General features: G+C 33.6%; 1 protein-coding gene across 1 annotated transcript; it reads left to right on the top strand.

Moving 5' to 3' along the window:
* Window positions 1-6,635: 6,635 nt before the first annotated feature.
* Window positions 6,636-20,681, top strand: LOC129232529 (pre-mRNA-processing factor 39-like; the record flags this gene model as incomplete). Its single annotated transcript, XM_054866668.1, has 6 exons — window positions 6,636-6,844; window positions 11,202-11,261; window positions 12,554-12,735; window positions 16,942-17,019; window positions 18,412-18,571; window positions 20,566-20,681. Coding segments are annotated over 6 exons (749 nt in total), but the record flags the coding sequence as incomplete, so codon positions are not given.
* Window positions 20,682-21,124: the final 443 nt, after the last annotated feature.

Here is a 21,124-nt window from a genome sequence, read left to right as displayed (position 1 = left end):
GATTGGTAAACGAACTTGAACGATATTTGCGCTCGGCCCATTGCGACTGTCCTGCGGATGTTCGAGACAACCTGGCACTCAACTGCTACATCGACGGGGTTCGAGATCCGGATATCCAGAAAGCTCTACGGATGGCGGATGTCAAAGACCTGAATTCTGCTGTTGTGTATGCGATGAGATACGAGGCCGCCCAAGAAGCAACCCGTGTGGATCGCCATCTAATCCGGACTCAGGAAGCTGATGAGTCTGATTCCAGGTCGTCCCACCTCGCTGAACTTGAGAGACAACTCGGTGACTTGGCAAGACATCTGAGCACCATAACAGCCCAAAAGAAACAAGAGCAGAAGTGCTGGAAATGCGGTAGTGAAGGACACCTGCGAAGGAGTTGTCCGGCTCGCCAAGCTACGCGAGGGAAGGAAATCACCATCACCAGAGCTCTGCAGATTTCCTCTTCTAGTAGTAGCAGTGATGGACTTTTCATTTACGCACATGTAAATGGGAACCCCTGCAGACTGATTGTCGACACTGGAGCCAATGTGACAATCATTAGGACAGATGTGGCTCGTGAATTTGGATTGAAACTGCTGTGGACATCGCCACGCGTAAGTCTCCAGACTGTGACAGGTGACAAAATCGAGATTGACGGTAAAGTGGACTTGGAAATAGTGTTTGGGAATGCCACCTACCATCATACGGCATTCGTCGCTAATATCACGGACCCCTTCATTCTCGGATTGGACTTTTTGAAGAAATATGACTTCACTCTCGACTTCAAGACTAATGAGCTGCACTTGATGAGAGAAGACATAGCCGTTTTCCCTGCAGAAAGTGATGTAAAATCCGCTCATCAAATAATAGCCCAAACAGATTTATCGATTCCCGCAAGGTCAGAATCATTAATACCTGGCTCTCTTGGAGAAAGCAATAGTTTTCGATTTGGACTCATTGAATACCCTAACCTAAGCAATAACCTAAAAGGAGTGCTGGTAGCATCTACACTTGTGGACCTTTCTAAGGATGTAATTCCTGTAAGAGTCGCCAACGTAAGTGAAAGGCCAAGGAATATCCGGAAAGGTGAAGTGTTAGCAACTTGTACTCCAGTAAACTGCAGCATTAGAAGAATCCATTCCCCCGAGACTGTGTCTTCTGAGTCCTTGACATCGAAGTTAATTGGGAGTGCGCCATTATCGAAAGATCAAAGAACTGCTGCGGAACAATTGGTGGAGGACTTCAAGCATCTATTTTCATCTACATCGGAGGATGTGGGCAGGACGAATTTAACGCAGCATAGGATCTGCACTGGAGAACACCTCCCTATTAAACAGCATCCAAGACGGCTACCGTTCGCCAAGAAGGAAGAGGTTGAGACCCTCCTGAAAGAGATGAAGGAGAATGATGTAATCGAACCTTTATCCAGTCCTTGGGCCTCTCCCATCGTCTTGGTCCGAAAGAAAGATGGCTCCACCAGATTTTGTGTCGATTACCGACGGCTGAATGAAATCACCAAGAAAGACAGCTACCCTCTTCCACGGATAGACGACACCTTGGACACTCTTTCCGGACACAAGTGGTTTTCGACCCTGGACTTGAAGAGTGGCTACTGGCAGGTTGAAATACACCCTGACGACCGAGAGAAGACAGCGTTTACAACTGGACAAGGCTTGTGGCAGTTTAAAGTGATGCCCTTCGGCCTCTGCAATGCACCAGCTACGTTCGAGCGTCTTATGGAGACAGTGTTAAGAGGACTTTCCTACGAATCCTGTCTGGTCTATTTAGACGATATCATCATCGTGGGACGCAGCTTCGAAGAACATCTGGCAAATCTTAGGAAGGTGCTGCAAAAGCTTAAGGAAACCAATCTGAAGTTAAGCCCGTCCAAACGTAATTTGTTCCGCCGGAAAGTGAACTACCTTGGTCACATCATCTCTTCTGAGGGTGTACAAACCAATCCAGAAAAGGTATCTGCGGTCAGGAGTTGGAGTCGTCCCGAAAACATCCATCAGCTGCGAAGTTTCCTGGGGCTCTGCACGTACTACAGGAAGTTTGCGAAGGGTTTTTCCAACATTGCACGACCTTTGCATAAGCTGACGGAGAGCAAGCAAAAGTTTGAATGGTCCAAAGAATGCGAAGATGCATTTCTACGACTGAAGTAGGCTTTAACATCAACGCCTATCCTCAGCCTGAAAAATCCTTCATCCTGGACACTGATGCGAGCAACGAGGGCATCGGAGCTGTTTTATCCCAAGAAATTGACAGAAATGAACATGTCATCGCTTACTGGAGCAAATGCTTATCAAAGTCGGAGCGAAATTACTGCGTCACCAGAAAGGAGTTACTGGCCATAGTGAAAGCTGTAGAACACTTCCATCATTACCTCTACGGCCGAAAATTTCTGCTTCGGACAGATCATGCCTCATTAACTTGGCTTTTGAACTTCAAAAATCCGGAAGGCCAGATAGCCAGATGGATACAGCGGCTCCAGGAATATGACATGGAGATCAAGCATCGAAAAGGGTTATCTCACGGTAATGCTGACGCTTTATCAAGGAGACCCTGTCCTGAGAACTGCCACTATTGTTCCCGAATCGAGAAACAGTATGGAACGACTAGCCCTACCGCCTATCAGGTGACAGTGACTCCAACATCATCCGAACCTGATCCATGGAGTGATGACCAAGTTCGAAAATGCTACACCGGAAATGGGAATCTGACGACGGTAAAACATCTAGGTGGCAGTTACTACTTCCCCGATCAAGGATTTCAGATGTTTTGAAAGAAATACATAGTAGTGCGACTGGAGGACATTTTGGTGTCTTGAAAACCCTCAATAAAGTTCGGGAGCGCTTCTTCTGGAGCAAGGCGAAGAATGACGTGGAGAAGTGGTGCCATTCTTGTGACGCCTGTGCTGCTGGTAAAGGACCGAAGAAGAGAAGCAGAGGGAAGCTACATCTGTACAACGTTGGAGCTCCTTTCGAACGAATTGGGATCGACATCCTGGGTCCTCTACCAAGAACTGCTGATGGGAACAAATACATTCTTGTTTCCATCGACTACTTCACCAAATGGCCGGAAGCATATCCCATTCCAGATCAAGAGGCTACCACCGTAGCAGAGACTCTAGTCCAACATTGGATCTCGAGATATGGAACACCTTTGCAGATTCATTCCGATCAAGGGAGGAATTTCATCTCTGCTGTGTTTAAGGGCCTATGTCAAATTCTCGGAATTGAGAAAACTAGGACAACACCACTACACCCACAATCGGACGGCATGGTGGAGAGATTTAACCGCACAATCCTGAACAATCTCTTATTTATGGTATCCAGAAATCAACAGGATTGGGACAAGAAGCTACCTTTGTTCCTGCTGGCCTACCGCAGTGCTGTCCACGAGACTACCGGATATGCCCCATCTCAGATGCTCTTCGGACGAGATCTTCGGCTACCTTGTGATCTCGTCTTCGGTCGTCCTCCGGATGCGCCTGCATCGCCTGAGGAGTACATCCAGGATCTCCAGGCCCGGTTGGAAGACGTTCATAACTTCGCACGAGAGCGAATCAACATCGCGGCGGAGAAGATGAAGACCCGATACGACACAAGGTCTACTGGACATGAATTCAACGAAGGCGACAAGGTTTGGTTATGGAATCCCATCCGACGGAAAGGTCTGTCACCCAAATTGCAGTCGCATTGGGATGGACCCTACAAAGTCCTTAACCGACTAAATGACGTCGTAGTGAGGATCCAAAAATCACCTAATGCAAAACCTAGGGTTGTACATTATGATCGGTTAGCCCCATACTATGGCCATAGTTCATGAGTATTACGTAAACAACCATGGTTGATAACATAAAAGTTGTAGATAATTTTTTTTGCTTTTAATGTTTAGTAATATTTCTTGTTATTATTGTGTTTCCTATGTATCTGTTAGTTATTAATTAATGTGAATATTTGTAAACTTTTGATAGAAGTTCGACACCCTTTCTGGGGATTGTACTGCCCGGGACGTGCAGTCCTTAGGAAGGGGGCAATGTTACAAATTCTGTAAATAGTAATTATTGTAGGAACGTAACCTGTAAATAGTATCCCGTAATGAATATACAACCCCTTTTTCATATGGCTAAAGTATACAACCCCTATTTCCTTTTTGTTCATTGATAAAATTTGATAACGGTCTACTACTTTACAGAAGCGTGTGGAATATTTGAGAAATTTCTTTTCGGTGTATTTAAGCCGTTAGCGACGGATAAACAGTTAGTTTCGATTGAGATTTCGAACTGAGTGCATTTTTGCTGTTTATTGCGAGGCATTTCGCTGTGTTTTCGTATTTGGAAGTAAATACGTGTGTAAACGTTGAGTTTACGGTGTTGTGTGATAATTGCTTAATTGCTGATGAATAATTTAGCAGTTGTTGAAGATCTTTCCTGTACATAGTGTAAATAAATTTCCTGTGTTTTTATCAAGAACTGTGTCTTCATTTCAAGAAAGTGGAAGTCGCACCGAATCCGTTACAATACTGAAATCATTTGAAATAGAGTTTACTTGTGTTTACTTAAATAAATATTTTTATTTTTTTCTGTTAAAATGCTGTATTCATTCATTAAAACCTATGTTCTTGATTAGAGAAAAGCTCCCTGTCAATGGATGTCAAATGGTTTCATCTGTTTTGAATAAATCTGTCAGTTAGTTATATAAGAATAACTACATTACTTCTGTTCTTTCACTATTACTTGTTATTCCTGCAACAATTATTATACTGTTTGAAAATTTAGTTCAAAATAATTTCAATTACTTTGTAGTTCAATCATAAATACACATATGTTTTGAAGAGTGATTTTAATAGTTTCTTAAAATTCTTATGCTAAGTTGTTTCTGGAAGTAAAGTATTTTTTAATTTTTTTTATTTTTTAATTTTCTATAATCTTTCCATTGTAGAAAAATTTAATATACTGTTTTGTAGAGTTTTTTCCCCCCAAAAAAATTGACTTGATAGGTTTTTTTTTTTATTCATTTTATTAAAAAAGCAGCATTTTTTAAAAATATATCTTTAGCTCAACAACTTTACTCAACTCAAAAGTTAAAACGTTTAAAATACTGCATTTTATACAAACATGCAATGGATTTCACGTAGAGCAAAGAAAGAAAACCATGATCATTGGGAACGTAAATCAGGGAAATTTGGTGAACTTAATCAGGGAAATCAGGGAAAAGTCAGGGAACTTTTTTTCACAGTTCCTGTCACCACCCTGTAAGAGATCATTCCCAATACTCTCTCCTCCTACCCTTTCTTCCCTCTCGTTAAAAATCGTCGAAAACTTCATTTTTAGGGCTTCAATTTCGAGAAACTTCAAAGGTAGAGTCTACGAACTTTAATCCGTCATAAAAGTCCTCCTCTAAACTTTTAATAACATAAAACCTCTCTTCCTCCTATCATTTTACCAGTGTGTCCTCTTATCATTTTTTGAGTTAAACACGATAACAGAAACTTGATATTGTTTCAGTTTTAATTCCCCTCCAAGCATACTTTACCCAGCTGGTCGAATCTTAACCATCAACTGTTTTGAGCTATTCACAACTAGTTTTTTGTCTTATCAATCAAGTGCTTTAAATCTAGCTGTCTGTAATGAATTTTGAAGGCTTAATTTCAACATCTATCAGCGCTGTTGCTATCAAAAAGATGATTCTTATATTTTTTGATTGAATGTTTTAAAGGTAATGAATGTTTTAAAGGTGACTGGTATGTTGCATTGTCCATGCAATATACAACATGCTTCTTTTTGCCAGTAAGCTTTTTATTCAAATGCACAAGCTAATCGACCAATCTGACGTAATACACCACTGGTTGTAATTCAATCTCTGTGATTTTAACAGCAGTCAACTGGTAAATGCTTGAAATCCAGTCCTTCAAAGCACTAGGGTAGCTGCTTTCCAGATGACAATAGGTTTCAATTACGGGCCATCCATGCCAGCTCTTAACAAATTTGTTAAGGGTCTCTAGAAACTTTCCCACCAAAGCAGCTTTCTGTCCGTTAAGACAAAGTTTTAACTCGCAGAGCTCTATAAAAAAAGTGGGTTTCATGAACTTCATAATTGTAACCATTTTCTTAATGTTTAATTATTTTATTCTCAAAATTTATTTTTCGATATTTCTGAAATAATTTGTCCTCAAAAAAGGACTGTATATCGAGGGAAATGACTTCCAAAATAGTGTCCGTATGAGATAGGTTTCTAACACATTAGGCTTAATGCTTTACTGTTTGCGGAGTTAAAAATTGTTTGCATTTGAGGGATATGTGTTAGGAGGGGTTTCACTATATTTTTATTCCTTTAACTAAATTCTCACATTTATTTATTGATTCTTTCAAAACATTTTCAAAAGAAATAAATGTACGAATAAAATAAATTTAATTAAATAATTTCATACTGGAGACATCAATAAAGGAAAATGCTTCAGTTTTAAGAGTTTATAGGACAAGCCTCAAAATGCTATTTCATTGATGTGCACCTGTAGAAAGTAATAATAAAGGAATTTCAAAATTTTTAAATAAATGCACATTTTAGTCTTCCTACAATTCAATACATTTTTTTTCATTTTCTAAAAACAAATTTTTAATTAAAAAAAAATCTTTTTTCAAGGGAATGTTGAAAAAGCTGCCGAAATCTTAGATGATTTGGGTGAAACCATTAAAGATATGCTTGAAATAGTCTTGAGAAAAATTAACTTGGAGAGGAGGCTTGGAAATGAAGAAAAAGTAGATGAAATGTATCTAAAATGCATTGCTGAAGCTAAAACATCACAAATGTCTTCTCATTTTGCTACTAAGTATGCTCGTTATTTGTATAAGGTAAGTATCTTTTAATATTTGATTACAAAAATGAAAATAATATATTTTTTAAAAATCTTATTCTGTGAGTTTTCCCCGCTGTTACAAAAACTGGTCACTTGAATCACATTTTTATAACAATTTCCTTCAAATATATTGAAAAGTGGCAATTTACTCCTATATTACAAAAATCCCTTTTTAATCAGCATGTAGATAACAAAGCTGTTGTTATTGTTGAGATGATCAATAATAAATTCAGTCAAACTCACGTATAACAAGCCACAATTTAATGAGAACCCGGATGTAACATGTAAATTCACACCGGAATCATTGTAATACAAATTTTGATTTGAAGGCAACACATAACTTTGTCACAGTTTTTTATCAAATCTTTTTTAGAATAATTATATTGGTAATATGGCTTGATGGATTAAAACCTGCCCATTTTCGGCACTTACTTAACAAACTGCATTTTTTATTTATTTTTTCATTTTAATGCTAAATCTATTTTTTACAATCAAAAAAAAAAAAAAAAGAAGCTTAGTGCATGATTGCAGCATGTTATTATGATGACGCATTACAAAGCGATACATAATCAAAGGCATATGCATCTCTAAAAAAAATCTTTAAAATAATTAAGCATAAGAAAATGCTATTGTTATGTACATGTGATTGGCATTTGATGTATTTCTTCTAATTGCTTTTAATAAAAAGTATTTAGTGCTTCTTAATTAAAGCACTGGGAACTTTCCTGTTCCTGCATTTGTTTAAAGCTTACTCTGCAAGAAATCATGACTCCTATTAAAATTGGAGCTTGTATCGTAGATGTTAACGAAGGTACTTCTCAGAATTCCTTTCTTTACCTTCTTTACTTTTTTTTTGAGCATGATCTTTCCTAGAATTGAGGGATGTTTCACATAGCTTCAGAGAGTTCTTGTATAATAATGTGCAATCAATTCCTCAAGTTTTTAGGAAAGTTTATTATCTAGTTTGTTTAAATTGTATCCTTTTATTTATTCATTTGTTTTTTCTTCAGGTAGTTGGGTTGGATTAAAAGAATTATTTTACTTTGCTGATTAACTAATATTTCCAGATGGATTACTATCCCCATTTTTCTCTTTACATTTGTAATTTTAGGTGTAGTAGTTCAAGCATTTTTTTCTCTCAAGAAATAATTATTAAATTGATGGTATAGCATTTTATGGCCTTTTATTACTATACTAGAAAATCTCCCGTCAAGATATGACGGGTGAAAATTGCTTCTACATTTGAACGAGGCAATTGCCTGTTTGGTGATATTTTGATTTTTGAAATTTCATCCCTAAACTTCAGCGGATTAACCCTAGACTCCAGTACGTAGCTTTCATTGTTGACCCCTTTTTCATTTCTTTGAAATGCCACAGTCTTACCAGTAAAATACTTACGTTACTGGATACAGTTCAGCCTTGTCACAATAAAGCATTTCCCTGCATGTCGAACATTGCTAAAAATTATTACAGTCGGAACCCGATTCAACAAATTCATAGGGACCGAAGCTTTTATACATTAAATCAGGGTTATTAGTAATATCGGGGTGTAGAAAAAAATTGCACTTACCTTATCTAAAAGCCCTAATAAGCAACTGCCTAAAAATAGCCATAGTTAGAAAGTGTACACTTTTTATTTAGTATTCTGCGACATATTTCACACTAGTTAATTTGAAATTTTAAGGTATTGAGTAGTAGATATTGGACAATTTCCTTGATACTTGACTCAAAATACTTCTCTTTCGACTTATGGGGAGGGGGGGGATATGGGGATTTTCTTTATGGGAGAGAAGAAAATACTTTATCATTTTTAGCCTGCTGCATGAGATGTTTTTACAGTTTCCATGCTATGTAAAGTATTTGAAAACGTAACAGTTTTAATGGGAGTTTCATTATTGCTTTCTGCATCAGAATCAATATTCATTGGTTGCCATATGCTCTCTTGTCAAAAATGGCCGTTTCCAAGAAAAGTTTTTTTCTGCTTCGGACAAGATGGATATATCATTTGGAAAACAGTTCAATATTTCCTCTCTCAAATTAACAAAAAAGAAAAAAAAAATTCTTTTTTGGCTGTTAAAATAATTTGTTATTTGAGGCTTTATTCTTTGGTAAGTAGGGGTTTGGCCTTCATTTTATTTGGGGAAAAGAAAAAATTCATTAAATTGAGGTTCATTAAATTGGGGTCCGACTGCGTCAAATTATCATGCCGTGGGGCCAATTTCATAGTTGATAAAGTCAAGAGCGTTACTCGATCATTAGCTATTATATATATGAGGATGGAGACATCATTAAGTCCAATATATTTAAAAAAAACAGGCCACCCTTTAAAGCAGTGCTTCTCAACCATTTTAACTTTACAGCACACTTGATAGCTGGCTCAATCCTAGCGGCCCTCTGAACCAGATTTCTTATGTCAGTATTTACAATACTTTCCTCATTTACTAGTCAAATCAAGGAAGAGAAAAAGCCAGTGCTTCCATATGGATATAACAGTTAATCTTTTAAATGTTTGAAATCTTTTAATTATTTCTTTAGAAATTGAAGTAAAGTTCGTCATGAAGTTTAGTGCTTATTGTGGCCAGCTAGTCCCAAATTTTTACTGAACTTGACTGAGACACTTGTGCCTGTCTTGAAGGACATTGGCGATTTTTATTGGGAAAAGCTGCAAGAAGTTATTAAATTCAGGATCTAGACAAGATATTTTGTTGATCTTGAAAAGTGTCAATGCTAATAATCCCATGTCCGTGTCACAAATAGATGTTCTTAGCGTATTCTTTTTATTAACTGCCAATAGGTTAAGTGATCTTGATTGTATGAGGAGGATTTCTACAGTTTCAATCATGGCTGACTTCAGCTAATCTGGCATGTCTGGCAGGAGAGATTCAGGATAGGGAAAACTGATTTGAAGACTTGGATTTAGATTTTTTGCATTTAATATAAACTCTTCAACATTTCCCATAATTGCAACTGCTCCATCACTGCAAGCGCTTTTGCAGTTGTAACACTGGATCCCGTTGCTTTTTATTTATTTATCTGCAACACAAAATAGTTCATTACAAGTTGCAAGCTGAGAAAGTTCTTTGCAGAAAATATAATTCTTTTGATGGTTGTTCTCATTAGTAAGATTGGTGCACTTTTTATGTCTGTTGATTCATCAGCTCGAACTGAAAATTTCCAGCTATTTGTAGTTTATCAACCAATGTTTTTCTGATGTCATCCATCATGTCATTAATTGGTCACCTGGTAGCATCGTCTGGAATTGGTATTCTGACCACCTCATATATTGGCATTTGGCATCATAACCTATCTTTCTCTGTACGATTTCTTTTCATGCTGGAAAAATCAATTTTTTATCTTTGGAATGCAGTTTTCAATGTAATATGACAATTAATTGAGCTAGCAACATTATATCTGCTCTCTTGTGCAGGTATGATGCGTTTGTTTTTCCTTTTTCAACAATTCCAACACTACTGGGGCACACCAAGGATCTTGTCACGGCACACCCGTTGAGAAGCACTGCTTTAAAGAATATTAAAAGTACTGATTTTTTTGTAATATGATGTCCTAAATTTTTTTCAAGGCCACTACGAGATCTGTTTTTGCATCCTTAACTAGAACTATCTCTAAGTTTTTTATATATTTCTCAAGTTTGGAAGAAGATTCTTTAATATGATTTTAATGAAACCTAATTTCTGGAGTCTATTTACGTGTGTGGAAAACAATTGCCAATTACATTGGAAGTACCAATGTTTTTTGTAAATTCTATGCTGCAAAAACATATCATTTAAACGTAATTAGATTTTTAAATGATAGTTAAATTTTGGAAGCAGTTATGTAGAGTTTGGATGAAGTTGCAGATAGCATTCATGACATTGGATACTTATGGTTTTTAACTGCACAAAAGACTGAGTTATTTAAACTATGTTGCTGCATTTCTTCTTTCCCAAGAAATTGTGTTCCTCTTGAAGCATCTCCTCTCCCCTTAAACAATTTATTTTTAGCTCCTGTAAGTGCATGAAAGTAATTCATTGTGCAAATTTTGCTCTTTATTTACAATCTTAATTGCCATGGATTATTTATTTTCATCATTAATTTTTTTAATAAAATTTTTTCATATATTTTAGTGTTGTAGATCTCAGATTACTCAAATCATTTATTTTACACTGTTTTGTCAGATTATTAATTGAGATGAAGAAAGGGGGAAACTGCATAGTTCTGTATTCCACATTTTTCTTTAAAAGAGATTTATCCTTGCATCTCTTCAATTATGTAATTTGTTTTAAATTTTAAAACTAATTTTATCTTTACTTTTTTGTTTTCTTTTTCAAAGTGTTTACTTTCTCTGTTTTCAGGTTAAAAATGATTTTGAGAGAGCAACAAAAATTCTAAAGGATGCCTTGAAAAATGATCCAGTAAGTTTTAACTAGTACTTATTTTCACTATTATTTGCATTGGTTTTCATTGTGTTCTCGTATTCTTATGGTGTAGTTTCCTATGCATGAAAAATAATTTTTTCACATTTAATAACATAAATTTTCATTGTGATGAACAACTGGAAAATGTCAGGAAAATGTTCAGTTATTTGATTATTGGTCAGGGGAGAAAATTTAGAATGGAAAGAAAAGCAACTCCGTATTCTAAAAGCAAATGTTAATTAAAAGTTCAAAAAAAATTTCAAATTGTAAAAGATTTTGCAATATGGAGTTCATTTTCATGAAATCCTGACTTTATTTGCTGAAAATATTACAAAAGCCCCAAGAAGGAAATAAAATCCTTGAATTTTATAAGGTAGCACTGAAAAGTAATTTTAAGAAGCAAAGAGAGAAAAAATAGAAACCTTGATTCAAAAAAAGAAGGTTATATTGAAAAAGTTGCTGAGAAGTTTTGGATGCTGGGCTGCTAAATATTGGAGTTCTACAAACGTTATTAACAAAAAATATGATATTGAGAGTCAAGTTGTTCTAAAACTTGTTTATCCAAATGTCTGGAGATGGTAAAACTAGTATTGTGTATTACTAAGATGTTGATATAGTAAAGTAAAACAATATGTTTTTCACATTCTGTTAACTAAGTTTTATTTGTTAAAAGTTTTCTCTTTTTTACATCTCTTGACTATTCTTAGCTTTGAAGATTTTTTTTTTTTTTTCATTTTTCTCTCGTTAGACAAAATTGAGCTAAATAAACCAGTAACTGTGAAAATACTTGACTAGTAGATTATTGTTAGAATCTTTCCTCCAATATAAGTATTAATCAGCTTTTCAATGACTTTTTTAAAAAATAGAAAAAGGCTCTATAGTTCTTAAAGACATACTCAAAACACCTATCTTTCCTTTAGGGGAGGGGATTCCGCTAGATCCCAAGCAATAGAAATGGCCGTAAAGCAATGCAGAACAAAAAGTCCTGCAAAATGGTCTCTTGCAAATCTTCAATGATCAGTCATCTAAGTCATTTTTTTTAAGGTTTAAAGAATATGATAGTACCATACCATTTCGTTGTAGGAAACTACTTTATTAGCAGCATCCCCCTTGCTTTTACCACTACCGGAGTCTTGAGGTGTATCCTAATCATATTTTGATGTACATTTTCAACTCTTCTACTAGCTATATTGACTTCAAAATCATTGTATACTTTATTTTCTTTTATAATAATTTAAAATGATTTTGCTTGAAAAATCCTGATAAATTCTACAATTTCCTCTTCATAGAGCAACGCCTACATCTTAATGCAGCTAATAGATGTTGCATATCAAAAACAACCATTAGATATGGATGCCATTCTAGAAGCTTTTGAACTTGCATTATCCAGTGACATGAATAATGATCAGAAATTAAAGTTTGCTCAAAGAAAGTTGGAGTTTCTGGAAGATTTCTCATCAGATCCTCAATGGTAATTAAACATTACTTGTAACAGGAACATTTGTATCTTGAGTGTAAACTGAGTTTTTTAAATTAAATTTACTTACTAGAAAATTCTAAATAATTTTTTATTCTTGATACAATACAGAGGTAGATAATATAGGCATATGCCCTGCTTGGATACATTTGTTTAGGAAATGGGTATCATCTGATAATTGTTAATTATTATCAATATTAAGCATTGGTTGACTTGCAAATTTGCAAATAAATTTATGAAAAAAGTTCACTTGTTGCTTTCATGGATGCATGATTGAAAACAAAAGTCATCTTACTAAAAGTATTACGAAATCACTTTATATTGTTTCTGATACCTACAGATATTTTTGAGTTCTGTGCAATATACTGGTAAAAAATATCTACAAGATTTTGCATTCTTCTATTGCAAAGTAGAATAGGTGTCTCATTTAGACCAAAAGGATTTTTTCCAACTTCGTAAAAATATGACATTAAAAGCTAAAAGGGTCATTTCACGGTACGTAAGGCATTTATGTAGAGTCTGTAACATGACCTTTTTTTGCCATAACTTTTTTATTTACAATTTGATTAGCTTATTTTATTTTGGGCTTTTCCTACCAACCCACTAACTCAAATTAAAATAATTTGCAAATCAAACAGTAAATTAAAAAGTTGTCAAAAAAATGTCATGATACGAATTTTATATAAATGTCAAAAATACCGTGAACTGACCCAAAAACGTTTTGTGGTAATGCTTGAGATAAACATTCTATGAGTATATAAATAAGATAACAAGATAAAAATGTAGATGTTTTTACTTATGCAGTAGACCCTCGTTTTGTGCAGGGGTTACGTTCCACGGAAATGCCTCGTAAAACGAAACCTCGTAAATTGTGACATAATAGTAGCGTTAAAATAGGGGTAAGGGTCTGTAGATAAAAAAAAAATACTTCACTCCAGTAATGACTAATTGTATAATAAGTTTAAGGTGTACTTATATCGATTTTTATGTACAACATGTATAAAGAAAACATAAATTAGTTTTGTGTTTTGGGAGTTTTTAAATAAAGAGGAGCTGGCTATAACAGTCTTTTTGCAGTCATTAAGAATTTTTCTCTGTAATTCTTTGTAAAGCATTAACACATCCATGATCACTTGCGTCATTTCCATGACCGAAAATTCCTTCACTAACAAATCAAAAAGATCATTTCTATTGTCTAGTAATGGCTCAAAACTTTCAATGTAAACGTTTTCGGTTGTGTGTCACCAATGTCGGTACCCTCGTTGCTTTTGGCCTCCTTTTCACTCCTAAAAGCTCTTCTTCCAGTGAGTTCTGAACTGTGCGAGTTCAATAACTTTACTTCTGGAAAGAGCTCTGGAACCAATCGTATAAACTGTCCCCAGTGACCCAAGCTCGATTATTAGCACGCCAAAATGCAGTTTATTACTTCTAATCTGCAACCTTAGGAGCTTGGATTTTGAAACAGGGAAAAATTTTTCTATTTGCATTGCCGCATCCGCATAAAATAAAAGTGTAAAATCTTTAACCGCTTATAATCGAAACCGCGTAAAATGATCCCGCTTAAAACGAGGGTCTACTGTATTTCACAGGTGTTTTCATTATTGAAATGTTTTGTGAGCTCATCTGCTTGTGTGACTGCATTTTGGAAAAATAAAGATAGCAAAATTAGTTAACAATTCAAATATTTTAAAACATACTTGCTGTTTTACTCAATTGAAAAATGTAAAAACTTAAAATGAAAAAGCTTTTTTTTTTACTTGTTAAAATTGCTTTTAAATTGGAGCATACAAACTTACAATATTTAGAGCAGATAATGATCTCTCTTTATGCGCAATACGTTTAAACTAAAATGAAAGTCATTACAGTTTTTTTTTCTTTTTAATAATAGGTCACGTGTGTATATGTGGTAAATTTCAAAAAATTACGCCTCAAATAAATTTTAAAAACGATAAAACTTGGAAAATAAAGTATAAGAAATGGTTTTTGAATGTAAAGAATATTTCTATAAGCTTGATTCACTCTAAAATGTATGAAATAAAATAAGTATATTATTTCTTAATTACAATTCTCAAAAGGTGTAGTTAATCTTAATTTCTTTTCATTTTAGTTAATTCTAAAGCAGCCAATAAAATTTAAATTGGAAATTTGAGAGAAGAAATAGGTGGTATACAGCTTAGTTCGAATAGGTTTTACTTTACCACCTATATTTCTTCTCATCTCAAATTTTTAATTTGAATTTTATCGATTGCTTTAGAATTACCTCGAAGGAAAATATTTTTAAATTAACTGCAGTTGTTGAGCATTGTAATTAAGAAATCATATGCTTATTTTATTTTATACTTTTTAGTGCAAACCAAGCTTACAGAAATAGTCTTTAGATTTAAAAATCCTTTTTTATATTTTATTTAGGTTGCAAAGAAAATTTTAAAAAATCCTACAATTTTGACTAAATTGCATTTTGAGAATAATTTTGCCAGAAGGCTATAAGATCCTTGGTCTAATTCTAGGAAGTATTCTATACCTTCAGAACATAAACTAAAACCTAGATCACTGGAAACCTGTCCTTAATTTGTAGTGTTTTTATTCAGCAATCATGATCATTGGTAACTATGCAAGGCTACAATATTGATATAATGTACTTGAGTAAGGGTGAATGATTGTGCACTAGGGTCATTCTCCAGAAACGTAACTTTTAAACGCAAATATTTTTCAATTTCGAAACTTTTTGTTTTCGTTTTTTTCGTTCTTACATGAAAGTGTTACCTACTAGAAGTAACCATAAACAATGGCCTAGCTAAGTTGAAATTATTTTACTCATAAATAAAAATAATTAAAAAAATTCCTGGTTCATAAAAATAAAGAAAAAAACTTTTAATATTTAAAAATTAAGGCCAATTTAATATAAAAGTAGTAATTTTGTTAATTGTGCAAACAATCAGCTATTTTAATAATTAGTGGGGATATAATATTAAGCTCTCTTAATTAAATTATGGCTTAATTAGTAGTTTCAAAAGTATGTTAAAAAATAGCATTTAGTAAATTTGAGGATATATTAGCAGTTTATAATTTTGGTAGAATGCCTATTGACGTATTTCTCCTCCATCAGTTATTTTCACCTCAGAAATGACATTGATAAAGTCTGTCATGGAGGAATTTTCCATTAATATAGACCTAATAGATACATTTTTCGGGGAAAAAATGTTTTTCTTCGTTGCTACAATCTGCGCATGTTAAGCATATGAAAACATGTTCACTTCTTTTTTAACATTAATTTACATCTCTTAAATTCAAGTTCACGGAGGTGAGAAGTCAGAATAACCACACTAAGTTTTTAAAGCAAAATCTATCTTGTTATTTTTCGACAAAAATCTCACAACTTCAACTATGGCTGAAAATAAACAAGGGGGCTGCCTTGTATCATGGAAATAAAATTTGATGTCATTACTGCCACGTGTTAATGAGGAATGGCATTTTGTGTTTAGGTAACGGAGGTGAGAGTTTTTCTCGTGACATGACTTCTTGTCCTTCCAAAACAAACTAAAACATAATGCTAAAAAATTAAATATGCTTAAACAGTTAGTATTTGAGACACTTGTGAAAGGAATAATCAATAAATAAGTATATACTTTTAATTAAACAAGTTATTAAGCAACATATACTCACACAAGGTGTGTGACATGCCACGGAGGTGAGAATTCTCATGTTTCGAACCAAAAATATGCTAAAATAAAAATTATTATCAAAAAATTATTGGTAGGTTTAAATGGATATATTTTTGATGAAATCACTGTTAAATGAATTGTTCCTCAAAGTTTTTACTGTAAAAGGCATGTGACAGAAAAGTTACACTTTTTGAAGAATGACCCACTATTGACAATTTTCTTTCTTTTTTTTTTCAAAACAGTCACTTTTAGATTTATTTTTAAACCAAACCAGATCTTCCAACAAAACTCTAAAATTCTCGAGTGGTCTTAATGTGTCTAAACTTTTATTTTTAAAAAGAAGCTGAATATTTTTTGATTATCTTCTTTGAAAGAGTGAGAATTCAATATGTCATTTTTGTTTGAAATTGTAATGCAATATGTTTATTCACTGTTGGGATTAATGCTGTATTGTTTGCAGATTGTGCATTGCTCTTTAAATTAAATAAATATAAAACAAAATACTTTCATCTAATGTTTTAATTGCTTTTGTTTTCAGCATACAAGATGCTTATGATGAATATGCTAAAATGTTTAAATCCCAGTATGCTTCTCGCAAAAGAGTAGCAGAAGATAGGTAAGTGTTAATAAAAAAAAAAAGAAAAACTCAATATATTTGCTTACGATATTAATGTGTCGACTTTATATGGATATAATAACTTCTATATTGTTTGACCTTTTTAAAGCCAATGTTCCCAAATTGAAACATAGAGCTCAACATTTGTCTAAAAATTGTTTTGCATTTGAGAATCTAAAATATATTTTATATTTTCTTAAAAGTATTTATGATATTTCCATAGTGAAAATTATTTCTGGTATGTAATTAGTGTTTCTAGGAAAACTTAGTAAAAAGGTTTTTTTTTCCTCTTTTTTTTTTTTTTTTTTGAGGTTTAATTTAAAAAAAAAAAATCAATTTAAGGAATATTATGACTTTATTGAAATTATTAATAATCAAGGACCATGTCAATGAACAGATAACTTAAATAATATCAGAAACCAAAGTATGTTTTCTATGTGTTGTTGAAATATATGTGTATCTATCTGTTTTTCGGACTGTCTGCTCTGGACTGTTGGTCTGTCCGGGGGTTGAGATAGGTGCCATTGAATTTGGAAAATTCTGAAGAAAACCTAATTCCTTTTCTCATCCCAGTGAAACTTATCAGGACTTAGATGGACTGACACCCGTGCTGTTTCCAAATTTAGTTGGATATCTCTAAATTGTTGCTAATTGGTCACATTGTTGATTACCAACTTTTTGGAGCTATTAAACTTTCTTTTCCAGAACATAAGAAAGATGGCAGCATTTGTATGCATTACAATGTGCATACTTCTCTAATTAGACTTAATTTATTGAATTAGAATTTTAGATGATGACTGAATGCCTTTAGAATTCTTTTAATTCATTATTAACTGCAAGTCCTCTTTTAGTGCCATCTAAAAATGCATCATTCCTGTTTGGGATCATTTGATCTAAAATAGGAGTATCCAGACCCGTCATTTAAGGGGGTCAGAAAGTCCGTCATTTAGGGGGGTCAGAAAGTCGATTGCACTCCACCCTGCTTTGGAAAATTAATGTACAGTCAACTCTCTCAATAACTTAAAGTACCAAGAGACCGGCTAAAACGTTTGAGCTATGGGAAGTTTTGACAACAATCTCAAAAGCTTGGGATCCGATAAAAACTTCGAGATAAAGGAATATTTGAATTATAAACTTCAAGTTATCGAGATTCGACTGTATTTTCATTTGACTCAGGGGTGTTTTTTTTTTCTTCTGTGTGTGGGAAGGGGATTATAATATACGTCGAGAACCCCTTGCCCCCCCCCTCCCTCTGTAAAAATCAGAAATGTCTGACCTATGAGTATCTATAAAAAAAGCATTGTGTCATAGTAAAATTTCTTTGGGTATGTTACATATAAATATGGTATCCATTCAGATAAATGTTATATAACATTTTTTTTTTCATTTCAGCGAAGAAAATAAAGACAAAAAAGCTAAAACTGAACTTAATGGTACTGCTGTAGCTGTTACAGCAGCTGATGCAACCACTGCTCTTACGGCTTCAACAGCTGTTGCTGCTACAGATGCTGCTTCTTACCAATATCATCAATCTGCTTGGGCTAACTATCATGTAAGAAATCATATACAGTAAAAGTAGTTTTACAGACAAAATTGCTTTTAAGTAGAAGTATTAGCAGAAGCAAAGCCTAGATTTTGAGAGCATGCTTACTTCGAACATGTGTTTGAGGTTTCAATACTTCTATGGTTCTGTGTCCTAAAAATATTTTTAAAGTTTGAAGTGTTATTTTAACCTATACTATTAGCTTATTTTTATGCTTTATTTTAATAATTATTTTGTAAATTAGATCTCTTAATATTTTATATGAATTTGTGCGTGTCAGTCCCGATTTTTTATGCATTTCAAAATCCAATTGCATCTGGTTTCATAACACTCGCATATTTGTTTACTATGCAGTTTTACTGTGTAGACTTTAATTTGTGCTAACCTTTTTTTCCAACCAACCTATATTTTATGTTGTGCTCATAACTTGCATGACCATCTGTCATGCCTATATTCCAACATTTCTATCCAATTACATCCAAGTTAACTAATGCCAATACCATTTGCAAAATTCAGCCTTTCTGCAAACTAGACTTAACAAAGATTGAGTTTTTAATGAAATTAATTATAACCAATTATTCAAAGCCTTTTGGATGGTGATAGTTTTGAAAGACTTTCTTCTGTAAAAAAAAAGCCAAACTCTGGAAAATTTGAGTTATTTAAATTCAAAGATTAACTTTAGCTTTTTAAAAAGTATTGACAATCATTTCAGTTACTGTAACTGTAATATGGTCAAAGTTTCTCTAAAAATATTTTGTTAAAAATCTTTTTGGCGATGTTTAGTTATATTAATAAACGTATAGTGCAATAAAACAAAAAAGAAAAGTTTTTTGAAAATTGAACACGAAAGTATGTTACAGGCAGTGACTTGAATAATTCAAATGGTTTTTAATAAATCAGTTTATAATGTGACCTAAACAAGTTATTGACCTTCGAAATACAAAAATTAATTAATAAAATATGTATTATTTCTTCACAAAGTTATTTTTTTCAATTTTGGAAATACTACTTGTTGAGGCTTCAGTTGGGTTTTTAAAGTCAAGGTAACATGCACTGAAGAACTTCACTCATTTGATGAGATTTGTCAAGCACCTTTAGCACATGCTTGCATATTATTATTATTTTTTAGTTGATTACTAATTGTTTTTCCACCTTGATTTCTTAATCTTCTGTGTTTAATATCAACTTTTGATTTCAAATATCTTCAAAGGAAGCAGTCACTGGGGTAAAGACGAAATTCAGCTTCTGGTTTCAGAAGAGGTCTTTTCCAAAGTCATAAGTGTCATTTTTTGGTAAGAATAGGGAGACGGGGGCGAATTTTTCGAATTATAAGTCCCAAACACAGGCTACATTTTGTCACTTAAGGGGGGGGGGATCATGGCTCCTCTCTAGATCTGTGCCTGCACAGGGGTGTATGTACAGCATATGCCACATAAATTAGCTAGTCACTGTTGCAAGAGAACATTCAGAATTTTGTAGAGTGCTCAGATAAAAAAACGCTGCCAACCAACATGCGATATATTTTGCTTAGATTGAGTGTGGCATCTCTGAATCAGAGCATTGACCATTATAATAATGTAAAAACATTTGTAATTATTTACTGCTGTTTTACAAATCTTAAAAACTCTTTTTATTCTAAAACTGTGTATGATCTTAAAGATTTTTCTTTCTGTTATTTGTTTATTTTCTTCTTCTCCAGTTGGTTGCCAGCCAAGGCTGTCTCAGTCAGCTAACGCCACTTTGATCTATCCAAAGCTATAATCTTCAATTGATTGACTCAAGAATCCTTTAACCACTTTTTTTCTTTATCCTCCCACCTTGTTCTCGCTCTTCCTTTTCCCTTCCCCCTAAACTCGAATTTTTTTAGCTGTCTAAAATGATTATTTTATTGCATGAAGCTATGTTTATTGCTTCATTTTTTAAATTCATCAGTGAGTATTTTTCAAATGAAATTGATCCCAATTTATTAAAATACTGATTTTTCCAACCCATTTTTCTTTCAGAATTCATACAATTATCAGCAGTGGCCCTATGCTGCAACAAATTATTATTCATCGCAATGAAATTTTGTCCTATTTTTAATTGTAACAAAGATTGCTCATCTGACTTCTCATTCAACAAATTTCAGGCATCATAATGCAGTGTAAATTTCATGAAGTGAACTCTTGTCAGAATTATTTTGTTAGCAATGTTTTAGTCATTTCAGTTTTATGTAATAAAGATATATTGTACATATGTTTGTTATTATTTCAATCTAAAAACTGTTGTGTATGATCGTAAAAAAAAAAAAAGGCCAAATAATCTAAGTCACATTGAATAACATTGTAAACATTTTTTAGTCTGCCCTGTTTAATCTGTACGACCTCTATTTTTGCAACCGTTGTACCTAGATGCATACTTTCAATTGCAAAAACAGCGGAAAGAAGATGCAAAGATTATGTATGACATGTTGGAAACAAAAAATAGTGAAAGAATATGAAATCTTAACTTTTTATATGGTCTTAAAATCCTCTGCATTGCAATTAGGGAAATGAAAAGAATGGAAAAATTATTTGAACCCAA

Source organism: Uloborus diversus, unplaced genomic scaffold, assembly GCF_026930045.1.
Source record: "Uloborus diversus isolate 005 unplaced genomic scaffold, Udiv.v.3.1 scaffold_1237, whole genome shotgun sequence".
NCBI classification, from domain to species: Eukaryota; Metazoa; Arthropoda; class Arachnida; order Araneae; family Uloboridae; genus Uloborus; species Uloborus diversus.
Note: the sequence above shows the minus strand (reverse complement) of the source record. Positions and strands in the feature narration are given on the sequence as shown.